This window comes from Oryzias melastigma, linkage group LG20 (assembly GCF_002922805.2).
Source record: "Oryzias melastigma strain HK-1 linkage group LG20, ASM292280v2, whole genome shotgun sequence".
Classification (NCBI taxonomy): domain Eukaryota; kingdom Metazoa; phylum Chordata; class Actinopteri; order Beloniformes; family Adrianichthyidae; genus Oryzias; species Oryzias melastigma.
Genome location: NC_050531.1, coordinates 5,868,388 through 5,879,830, shown reverse-complemented (window position 1 = coordinate 5,879,830; position 11,443 = coordinate 5,868,388). Strand labels below are relative to the sequence as shown.

The window sequence follows — 11,443 nt, the reverse complement described above, 5'->3', positions numbered from 1 at the left end:
TGGTTAGATTAGACTAGACTCGACTCAACTTGATTAGATGAGATGAGATGAGATGAGATTAGATTAGACTAGACTAGACCAGACTCAATCTTGACCCTGACTCAACTCTGTTAGATTGGATTAGATTAAACTAGACCTGAATAGACTCGACTCAGTTAGACTAGACTCGACTCGACTCGACTTGATTAGATGAGATGAGATGAGATTAGATTAGACTAGACTAGACCAGACTCAATCTTGACCCTGACTCGACTCTGTTAGATTGGATTAGATAAAACTAGACCTGAATAGACTCGACTCGACCCTGACTTGACTCAGTTAGACTAGACTAGACTCGACTCGACTTGATTAGATGAGATGAGATGAGATGAGATGAGATGAGATGAGATTAGATTAGACTAGACTAGACCAGACTCAATCTCGACCCTGACTCGACTCTGTTAGATTGGATTAGATAAAACTAGGCTAGAATAGACTCGACTCGACCCTGACTCGACTCAGTTAGATTAGACTAGACTCGACTCGACTCGACTTGATTAGATTAGATGAGATGAGATTAGATTAGACTAGACTAGACCAGACTCAATCTTGACCCTGACTCAACTCTGTTAGATTGAATTAGTTAAAACTAGACTAGAACAGACTCGACCCTGACTCAACTCGGTTAGATTAGACTAGACTCGACTCGACTCAGTTAGGTTAGATTAGATTAGATTAGAAATAGTTTATTTCAAGCAATCAATTCAGTTCAGTTTAATTTTTTAGCCCAATATCTCATTACAGTTCTCTCATTGGGCTTCATGTCGGTAATTGTACAAAAACATAAAATCTGTCATAAAATATAAACAGCTGGTTTCTTAATCAAAGCAAGAATAAAGCATTAACAATACAATAAATAGAGGTTTACATCCACATAAAGACGTGCCAAACATAGAATAATTAGGCACAATTGTAGGCGTGATTCAATTGTGGGTGATCTGCAAACAGGGTAATAAAATATAAAGTAAAAAACTGTAAAAAATTGTAAAAATGTGAAAGTTTTGTATAAAAAGCGGTAAACTTCTCCATGTTTTAGCTTTAGAAATAGTCCAAGCACTTTTGCAATAAAGTTTTCCCTTTTTTTTAACCTAAAAACTCATTTTCTTTCTTTGCACCATAAACAATTTTTAGGAATCTTTGTTTAATTTGATCCACCAAATTAAATTCATCTTTATTAAAGTGACTTTGATTTTTCTTCTTTTTTAGCACAGTTTCGGATTCTCTCTATAACTTTAAAATAAAATCCTTAGTTTGCTGAGACTTCTGTTAAACATTAATATTTGTTTTCATTTAACCAGTTTAAAATATGTTAAAAAAAAAAGAAAAATAGCAGCTAAGAAAATAAATTTCTTCCATCACTTTATATTTCACATTCCCTACAGTAGATTTGTAAACACAAGACACTTCTTTGATTTCTTTTCTCTGTTAGACATCAAAAGTGGGATTTCCTTTGTATAATAAACATTATTGTCTGAGTTCTTTGGCCTTTTGCTCGGCCTTATAAATCACTGGGCCGCAGCCTGTCACCATGCAGCCACTGCCTTAAAAAAATTCTCCTTTATTCAGATAAATTTCATTTGTCAGAGTCGATTCTCCTAAACTCCGTGTAAACTCATTTTAAAGGCGGCCACAGCTCCTCCGAATTGAATTTAAAGAGGGAAAAAAAGGAGCAATTGATCAACTTGTTGCAGACGCTGCGTTTAGTTTATGTTTACTTGGAAAATATCTCATAAACCATTTGTGAGTCGGCACAGAAACGGAGACGCTCAGGTCTGCGGTAAACAGAGGAAGGGTTTATGCCGAGCGTGAGCCGGTTCCTCTCAGAGTCATTTACAGAAAGTAAAGTCCCGGAACTGTCAGACGGAACAAACAAAGAGGCCAGAATGAGCGGAATACCAGAGAATTCCTGTTAACTATTAGACGGGGAAAAGTCAATCAGAGGGAGGAATGCAAGAACATCTTTTTAATTTGAGGTTATTTATTTGTTGTGAGAGTTTGAGGGCACCGCTGGGGGTAAAGTGTCTTACACACTTTCAAGCTTTGATTTGACATTCAGAATAAACTTTTTCCGTACAAATAGAAGTAAAAGTTAAGATGTAATTTTTCAAAATAAAAGCACACATTGCAATCACTGCTGGGTTTTGTGAACTCTCCTTTTTTTGTTGGTTAAAAGACTTTTCAAATACTAAAAACCTGCAGCTATTTAACAATTAAAACACATTTTCATCTAGTTTTACATCAAATTATATTAATTTAGCAGCTTTTATGTTCATGCAACACAAAGTGCTTTAGATAATAAAACATTTTTTCATAAAAACATATAAACATTTATGTTTTATCATTCTTAAAACTTTTACAAGAACAAAAAACTACTCGCACATTTTATGACTTCTTGTGCAGAATCAACATATTGAACCTAAAATGATGCATAATTAGGCATTATTTAACTATTAAATAAAGAGTTAACAGCCACTTTTATGCATTACTGTACATTACAAAGTTTAATATTTAATGCATTAGTTAACAGTTAACTCATGTTTGTTAATCAACCTCATTTAAAGCTTTAAAAAATATTAATAAAAGTTTACCTATGCTTTTGCTTAACATGATAATTAATAAAGTTAAAAAAAACATATAAAATTGATTTAAAATCAGGCAAATCTGTTGCAGTTTGCTCAAATGTTCTTACAAATCTTCCTGAATTAATCAGATCTTTCAGATTTAAATTGATGATTCAAGCTGTGAGAAACTAAAGTTCAGCACCAGTGTTAGTAAATCGTAGAGTTTAAGTTTAAGTTTAATTTTAAGTTTATGTTTAAGAAGTTTAAGTTTAAATTTAGGTTAAAGTTTAAGTTTAAATTTAAGTTTAATTTAAGATTATTTTTAAGGCATTTTAGTTTAAATTTAAGTTTAAATGTAAGTTAATGTTTAAAAAGTTTAAGCTTAATTTTGAATCTAAATGTAAGTTTATTTTTAAGGCGTTTTAGTTTAAATTTAAGTTTATGTTTAAAAAGTTTAAGCTTAATTTTGAGTTTAAATTTAAGCTTATTTTAAGTTTATTTTTAAGAAGTTTTAGTGTAAATTTAAGTTTATGTTTAAGAAGTTTAAGATTGAGTTTAAGCTTAAGCTGAAGTTTAAATTTAAGTTTAATTTAAAATGTAAGTTTAATTTTAAGTTTAAGTTTATTATATGGATTTATATGAAATTTGACTTTCTTCAAGCCTTAAATCAAGCTTTTCTATTGGTCAAAAGTATGATGCTGAAAGGATTTTGACTCTTTTTAATAAGAATTTTCTTATTTCTATATCCTGGTTCTAAATGAGGCAAAAAAACTCTCAATTGTGTTGATTTTGAGAAATGTAAACAACTTTAAACCTTGTAAATGTCTAAAAAAATGAGTTCTTGGTATGACTAGACTCTGGATTTGAACTCTTGACCTTCCATTCTCAGAACAGACACTCTACCACGAGGTCACTGACAGAAAAAAGCCCTTTTCTTTCACATTTTCTGAGACTCCTCCAGACAATTTCCACATAGTTAACTCTCCAATCACCTTCAAGTTTTTAAGCAAAACATGAACCAAAGCTCGACGTCTGAAGAAAACTTTTACTAGGAGTCGTTCTTCTTCCAGCAGAACAGGTTGGGATTTTTAGGTCACATTTGAGTCCCAACCGTGGGCCTAAAAAAGATGAGCTTCCATTAGCCTTTCATTCCACTAAGTAAACAGCCTCCGCTGGGAACGACGCAGAGATGCTCATCACTGTGGAGACGATGGGGCCAGGAGCTGTGAGTGCCCGGCGTCTGCAGTCCCTCCATCCGTTCACACGTCTGGAGCGCATACAACCCATCACTTATGAGGCACGGCGAGATGGCATAGATTTTTGCTTAAATACGCTTGGAGAATTCCTTTAATAATTCATTGATAATGACCAGGATGAATAATTCAGAGGCACAAACTTTTGCTTTGGTAAGCAGGATGCCAGGGCACCTGACATTGATGTACAACGTGAAATCACTTTTGATTAGCAGAGGAATTCTTTTAAAAAGAGGAGCTTTTCAGATCGTTTGTGGTGCCTTACAAACAGGATTGGGCTACCACACAAAAAAGGGGTCAATAATGTCTCTATAAGGTCTGTAACGCACAAAAAGTATTCATCAAAAAATAAAGATTTCGCTTTAGATTGAGGGTTTTCCTGTCAAGGCTGTATTCAGAGTTTTAACCCAGAGCACGACTATTTTTTAAGTTGTTTAGATGATGGCGTATGGCTGTATGTTTGCTTCATTCACCCTGACAAATGGAGTGAGCGCCGGAGGGGGCCAAAGGACTAATAAAACGCCTGTTTGTGTTGCAGATCCGCAGACCGCCCCCAGTGAGGTGGACGGGGTCAACCTGGAGGAGATCCGAGAATTTGCCAAAGCATTCAAGATCCGCCGGCTGTCCCTGGGCCTGACGCAGACGCAGGTGGGGCAGGCGCTCAGCGCCGCCGAGGGGCCGGCGTACAGCCAGTCTGCCATCTGCAGGTAAGCAAAAAAAAAAAAAGATGATGGAAATGAGAAAATGCAGCTGCACCAATGAGCGTCCAGAAGCGAAACATTAAATGCATAATTAACAGACGTGTCATCGCTCCACTAACATGATGGGTTACTTATGCAAAAAACATACCGGAGTATTACTGGAAGCACTTAGAGCAATTGAATAATTACTGAGGCGCATCGCTGTTACCTCTGCTCCGCCACGGCGATGATCTGTTAATAAGATTGCCATGTTTTACAGCTTCCACCAGGACAGTTTAGTCATAAATGGAGCATTACAGATTCATGAGACAATCAGACAATCCTGTTTTTCCACTTCACTAGCCCGAATGAGCCTGTCAGGGCAGAATAATTGGTCCAAATATTATTTTTTCAGGAGATTTAAATGGGAAAAAGTCATTTATCTTGCAATGTAAAGAAATTTTCTGAAGCATTAAGAGCTGGTTTGATTAATGCATTAATGTGGCCTTTTTTAACCCTTTAACACCGTGTTACAACCCCGGTCCTCCCCTCTTTTCCCCCTTTTCGGGATGTCCCGGACGAGCCCCCAAGTTGTCACGACCATAAATGTGGCCATTTTTTATCTTTTAACACTGTCTTACGACCATGTTCGTCCCCTCTTCTGTGTATCTTTGTGTCTGTTACCTCTTTCCACTTTTCCGGGATATCCCGGACGAGCCCCCAAGTTGTCACAACCATTAATGTGGCCGTTTTTTTATCTTTTAACACTGTCTTACGACCATGTTCGTCCCCTCTTCCAGGCCTGTGTATTTTTGTGTATGTTACCCCTTTCCACTTTTCCGGGATATCCCGGACGAGCCCCCAAGTTGTCACGACCATTAATGTGGTCTTTTTTTACCTTTTAACCCTGTGTCACAACCCTGGCCTTCCCCTCTCCAGGCCTTTGTGTGTTACCCCTTTCCTCCTTTCCGGGATATCCCGGACGAGCCCCCAAGTTGTCACGACCATTAATGTGGTCTTTTTTTACCTTTTAACCTTGTGTCACAACTCTGGCCTTCCCCTCTCCAGGCCTTTGTGTGTTACTCCTTTCCTCCTTTCCGGGATATCCCGGACAAGCCCCAAAGTGGTCATGACCATTAATGTGGCCATTTTTGACTCTTCAACCTCGTGTCTTAACCCCGGTCTTCCCTTTTTCAGGCCTTTGTGTCTTTGTGTATGTTACCCCTTTCCTCTTTTCCGGAATATCCCGGACGAGCCCCCAAGTTGTCAAAGCCATTTACGTGGCCTTTTTAAACCCTTTAATCTCGTGTCACAACCCTGGTCTTTCCCACTTTCAGCCATGTGTGTCTTTGTGTGACCCCTTTCCTCTTTTCCGGGATATCCCGGACAAGCCCCCAAATTGTCAAAGCCATTTATGTGGCCTTTTTAAACCTTTTAATCTCGTGTCACAACCCCGGTCTTCCCTCTTTCAGCCATGTGTGTCTTTGTGTGACCCCTTTCCTCTTTTCCGGGATATCCCGGACAAGCCCCCAAGTTGTCACGACCATTAATGTGGCCCTTTTTAACCCTTTAACACCATGTTACGACCCCAGTCTTCCTCTCCTCCAGGCATGTGTGTCTTTGTGTCTGTTACCCCCTTTTCTGGGATATCTCTGACGAGCCCCTAAGTTGTCATGACCGGCTTGAATAAAAGTCATGACAAACAGCAGCTTTTATACCCTCTGTGGGACTGGCCAGGTCCGCCCAGAGATGGAAACTCCAAATCAACCAGAATCTGAACAAAAAGGGGAAACCCATACAAAGGCACACAGGCCTGAAAGAGGGGATAACCAGGGTCGTAACACACCAAAACTCCAGTGTTCTTTTATTTTATTTAATTTTTTAACTGTTCACACAATAAATCCAGTAGATTCTAAGGGAGAAAAGTGGCGTGATAACAATTAAAATATTAAAGTATGTTAAGGATTTTGTGTTTAAGAGTCACCAACGACACCTCAGGTGTTAAAGGGTTAAATTGCATGACGCAGCTTTTAAAACTTTCATCACATCAACATCAAAACGGCGATTAAATGTGAAGCGCCGCAGAAGGCGGCTTCTTATGAGGCCGGGCTAATGTTTAAAGTAAAAAAATGGCGCATGAAATATTTACAGCTCGGCATAATTCAAATATTTATAACATACATTAAAAGCCATTAGCTTCCAAATAAACACTAGTCTGCGGGCTGCTGCTCATGCTGTAAAGACAGCTTTATTTTGTTTGCTTGACATCAGACATGACATGCTGATGTTTTAAGTAGCGGGGCAAACTTCACATGCTTTAGTTTAGTTAACATCAGTGCGGACGGGAGGTTGGGGCGGCGGGACGGCGCTGTAGCTCTAGGGCTCCGGCTCTGAGCTCACACGGCCAACAGACACTGACAGATGCTTCCATCTTGTCTGCTTTCATTGCTCACTGGCTCTTCAGGCTCTTTATTAGCTTCTCTAAACAGACTTTACATCACTTCAGTGATAACATACCTGAGGACAATAAATCTGCTTAATTTATGGTCAGATTTGGGTTAAAACTTTACTTAATTTAATAGAAAATAGATTTTGTGTCTTTTTTTCCTTTAAATAAAGAAAACACTATTTATTATGAAGCATCAATGTGAATATGTCCATGAATTTTGCGATTTAGCTCTCATAATATGAAAAACTTTAGCAGAGATCCACTTTTTAAAGGATAAATTATAAAATTCATTTTTAATAAGATGTAATAAGGATTGTAAATAAGAGTTCAGACAAGACTTTAAGCAGAAATGTTGGATTTTTTTCTCGTTTCGTATTTATTTAATTGAATATTAGTGTATAATTATTATAATTACAAGCGCAGTTGTATGATTATTTAATTCACTAAAAATAAAAAACAAGTTTATTTTCTAAGCATCAACAATTCAAAATTTTGTGCTTGTTTGTTAGTTTTTTCCTAAAGCTAAACAAAATAACAAAAGAATAGAAACTTCAGGCTAATTCCCCAAGCTTTTATTTTGAAATAGTTTGCTCCCCTGAAGTTTTAACAATTTAAAATTGTGAAGACATTAGTAGCTTGGAACTAAAGTTTTAATGTTTTCTTGCTTTAATTTAATTTTAAAATATTGAAACGGGCAAAAAAATTAAATTGACGTGATAATAGTGGATCTAAATAAACCAATTTAGATACAAATATAATTTAATTGAAAATAAATTAATAATGGAGTTGCAAATTTAGGACAAAATAATAAATTAACTTCACTTAAATCATATTTAAGTTTGAAGAAAAAAGTTTAATTACAAGAATAAAATAGTATATTAATGACTTTAAAAGTCAAATGCGAGTAAATGTATTACTTTAAATGTTGTAACTTTATTACTTTAAGAAACGTAAATTTACAAGAAAAAATAAATTAATAAGAATATAGTAATATAATTACAACTTTAAAATTCATTGGCCAAAATTACGACTTTTTTCACACAAATTTACAGATTTAAATGTTGGAAATTTACTGCTTTAAAACACATACATTTATGAGAAAGAAAATGTAAATTTAAAAGAAAAAAGTTATGAATTCATGAGAAAAGGTCATAAATAAACAAGATAAAAATCATCTGTTTATCTGTTCCATTCTTGAAGTTGAAAGAATGAAGCTTTATTTCCGGAAATGTTTCGAAAGCAAAGAAATTCCAAACCTCTTGTCAACTCTAAATCAAATTATTATTAGTATAAGAACATTAAAAAGGATCTGCCAAAACCTAAGCCTCTCGGGAGGAGATCTTGATATCAGTGCTTTTTTTTTGGTGTTTTGGGTCCTAATCTTGTCAGTTTACAAGAAAAAGATTGTAACTTTATGAGATTTAAAGTCATAAATGTACAAGTTTTTTCTTGTAAATTCATGACCTTATTCTTTTAATACTAACTTTCTTTTTGTCTTTTTACGCTGTCGTACAAAAGCATAAAAAAGTCCCTGACATCTCGCCCTGAACTCACAGATTTTTTTTAATATCCACATTCCTATTAAAAAGCATTTAGATAAAGCTTTTAAATTTACACCTCCTGCCAAACAAAATTTTAGTTTTCCATTAAAAACATTTGTACCAGATAACACTAATAAGAAAAAGCATTTCTGAGGCATTCGTGGAGCAGCTGCATCTTCAGTTCAGACTTTGTGGAAGGTTTTTGTATTAAACTGACCTGTTGTGAATATAAAAGAATGCATTAAATGTACATTTCTGAGGGTTCTTTGTGAATAAATGAATGAAAAAAATTTATATTTTGGCTTTTTACTACCTGGGGCAAAAGAACCAAAATTAACCAGAGTAAAGCTCATCTGTTTGAACACTCTGAATTGCACTCTTTGATGCATTCAGGTATTTTTGGCATGTTTTTACGATGGCTGCACCATTTCTAGCCATCTCCTTGTTCCATTATTGCCAATCTGGGACAGAGATCCACGGCCACGCCCTAAAAACTGAACGTTAGCGTCACCTCCAGCTGCTCAGGCTGCAGGACGCCGGTCTCAGCATCTGGAGGAGTCTCGGTCCCTGTGGCATTCTGGTTGAGGAGACTAAAAGGCAGGCAGCTTGTCCCGTGTTTTGGCAGGGCACCTGAGTAAGATTCTTTTTTCTCAATTCTCCCCAGACACACCATCCTGAGAAGCCACTTTTTCCTACCACAGGAAGCCCAAGAGAACACTATAGGTAACAGTCTGACAGGCAAACTGAACCCTGGCCTTTTATATCCTGCCAGGTTTGAGAAGTTGGACATCACCCCTAAAAGCGCCCAGAAGATTAAGCCGGTTCTGGAGCGCTGGATGGCCGAGGCTGAAGCCCGCCACCGATCCGGCATGCAGAACCTGACTGAGTTTATCGGCAGCGAGCCTTCAAAAAAACGCAAGCGGAGGACCTCTTTCACCCCGCAGGCTCTGGAGATCCTCAACAGCCACTTTGAGAAGAACACGCACCCCTCCGGACAGGAAATGACGGAAATAGCCGAGAAGCTGAACTATGACAGGGAGGTGGTGCGGGTCTGGTTCTGCAACAAGAGGCAAGCCTTGAAAAACACAATAAAGCGCTTGAAACAGCCCGACCTGGGAGTGGCCACGCCCATGGACCCCCTCACTGACTCTCTGGAGGAGCTCCCCAAGTGAGCCGGCGGCGAACGCCACCCGGACGGACGGACAGCTCGCAGACAGAAACTTTGTGTTGTCAGTGTGATTACTGCAATTGTGTAAATGCTCCTGGCAGAACCAAAACACGGCGAAGAGATTAGAATCCTGTAAAAACCAAGCGGCGTCAAAGAGTTTTAGATTCCCGCCGCACAGACCCGTACAAAAATTGTGGCTCCCGCGAGGAGGGATCATACCAAATCGAAACACTATTTACCAAAGTCTGTTGCATCTGAGTACTAAGAATAATTTTGTAACTTAAATGTGCTCTAAATTTTTACATTTCTACTAAGCTATATGTGTGAGTGTACATTTTGTCCGTTTATTCTTGTTTGTATGTAAATATTTAAAAAAAGTGGGGAAAAAAATAATGAAAAGAAGTGGCATAAGTGTGTCGTTTGTGTTTCATCTGCAAATATTTTCAGTCACGGTGTTAATGATTTCACGAGAAGGGACGGAGGGAGGAGGAAACCTCTCCCGAGGGGGTCCGCCGCAGCTTTGTTTTTTCGATCTGTTGCCAAAGCCCGATAGCCAAAGAACACACAAACTTCAGCTCAAGGACTGGGGACGATTTTACCGTTTTATTTCCTCCTTTTAGTCATTTTTTTTACTATATGTTGAACAAAAAAAGAAAAAAAATAACTTTTCGCCTCTGCATGCTTCAAGTCACACTGGAGTTGCTTGTCTATAGATTTGTCCCAAACTATTTCACAATTTGACTGAAAATGTTTCATTTAAAATATTGTAAAAGTGACAGATTTTTTAGCTGCTTTTGTATCGATTTAATGAAAAAAAAAAAAAAAACCATCGCCGAAAATCAAGCATTTTATCCTACTTTGATTTAATATTTCACCTTAAACACCTATCCTTGCCACTTTGTGTATTATATTTCACATAAGAGTTATTTTTCTGTCATTCTTCCAGGCAATTTCTGTCTCTGCAAATATTTGGCTCCTACAGAACAACGTTAGGAATAAGTGTCACATGTCAGCGGGAGTGAGGTGAAATTTGATGCAATTCACTCCGGATCCGCCGTCTGCTTGATCCACGTCACATTTTGGAATTTATTGCTCACATTTTCATCAATGTGGTGATTTCTTTTCCTCATTTTTGTGTTATTATTTGAATGAAACGAGACATTCTGCTGAGAAAAACTATATTAGATGGTAGCAGTTCGGAGGCTTTTTTATAAAAGCTGTAACCAAAACCAAGAGGTAAAAAAGCCTTTGTTCAACTTTACAAAATGCTGGACCAAAGCTCTAGAGTTATGCACATTGTACAGAGAAATAGATTCATTATGCCGACAATCTTTTAAAACCTGAGAAGAAGAAAAAGAAGAATCGAGGAGTAGAAATGTACAGAAGTTCATCCAAAGTTTACCTCAGTACTGTTCCTGCGAGAATCAGACGAAGGCCGCAGGACAGAAGCGCTGATTCTTGTCACTGTGTTGATGTTCACTCTAACTGTGGGGAAAATGTTGGTGTTTTTGATTTTTTATTTTACGACACCGTTTGTGACGTTTCTTTGGCTACATGTGGCTCGTTTGTTTTCCCAGACTTTCTGTGCTTTCTGTGAGATTATTGTGCACAGAGGAAAGGAATTACAGCAAAGTTGCTCTTAACCTTGTTCATCCAGTTTTACCAACACAGAAAAGCCGGTTTAAAGCTTTGTCAACTAGAAACCAAAGCTAAGGAAGGTTGGTTTTATTTCTTTTTTTTTTTTTTTATAGA

General features: G+C 37.4%; 1 protein-coding gene across 3 annotated transcripts in view; it reads left to right on the top strand.

Annotated features, from left to right (window-relative positions):
* pou6f2 (POU class 6 homeobox 2) overlaps positions 1-10,517 on the top strand; it is a 103,441-nt gene extending 92,924 nt beyond the window's left edge. For all 3 annotated transcript variants that reach the window (XM_024280148.2, XM_024280149.2, XM_024280150.2), the window contains 2 exons: positions 4,392-4,560; positions 9,188-10,517. In XM_024280148.2, the coding sequence (XP_024135916.1) occupies positions 4,392-4,560; positions 9,188-9,695 (677 nt within the window). In that variant the 3' untranslated portion in view covers positions 9,696-10,517. The remainder of the gene's footprint in view (positions 1-4,391; positions 4,561-9,187) is intronic.
* Positions 10,518-11,443: the final 926 nt, after the last annotated feature.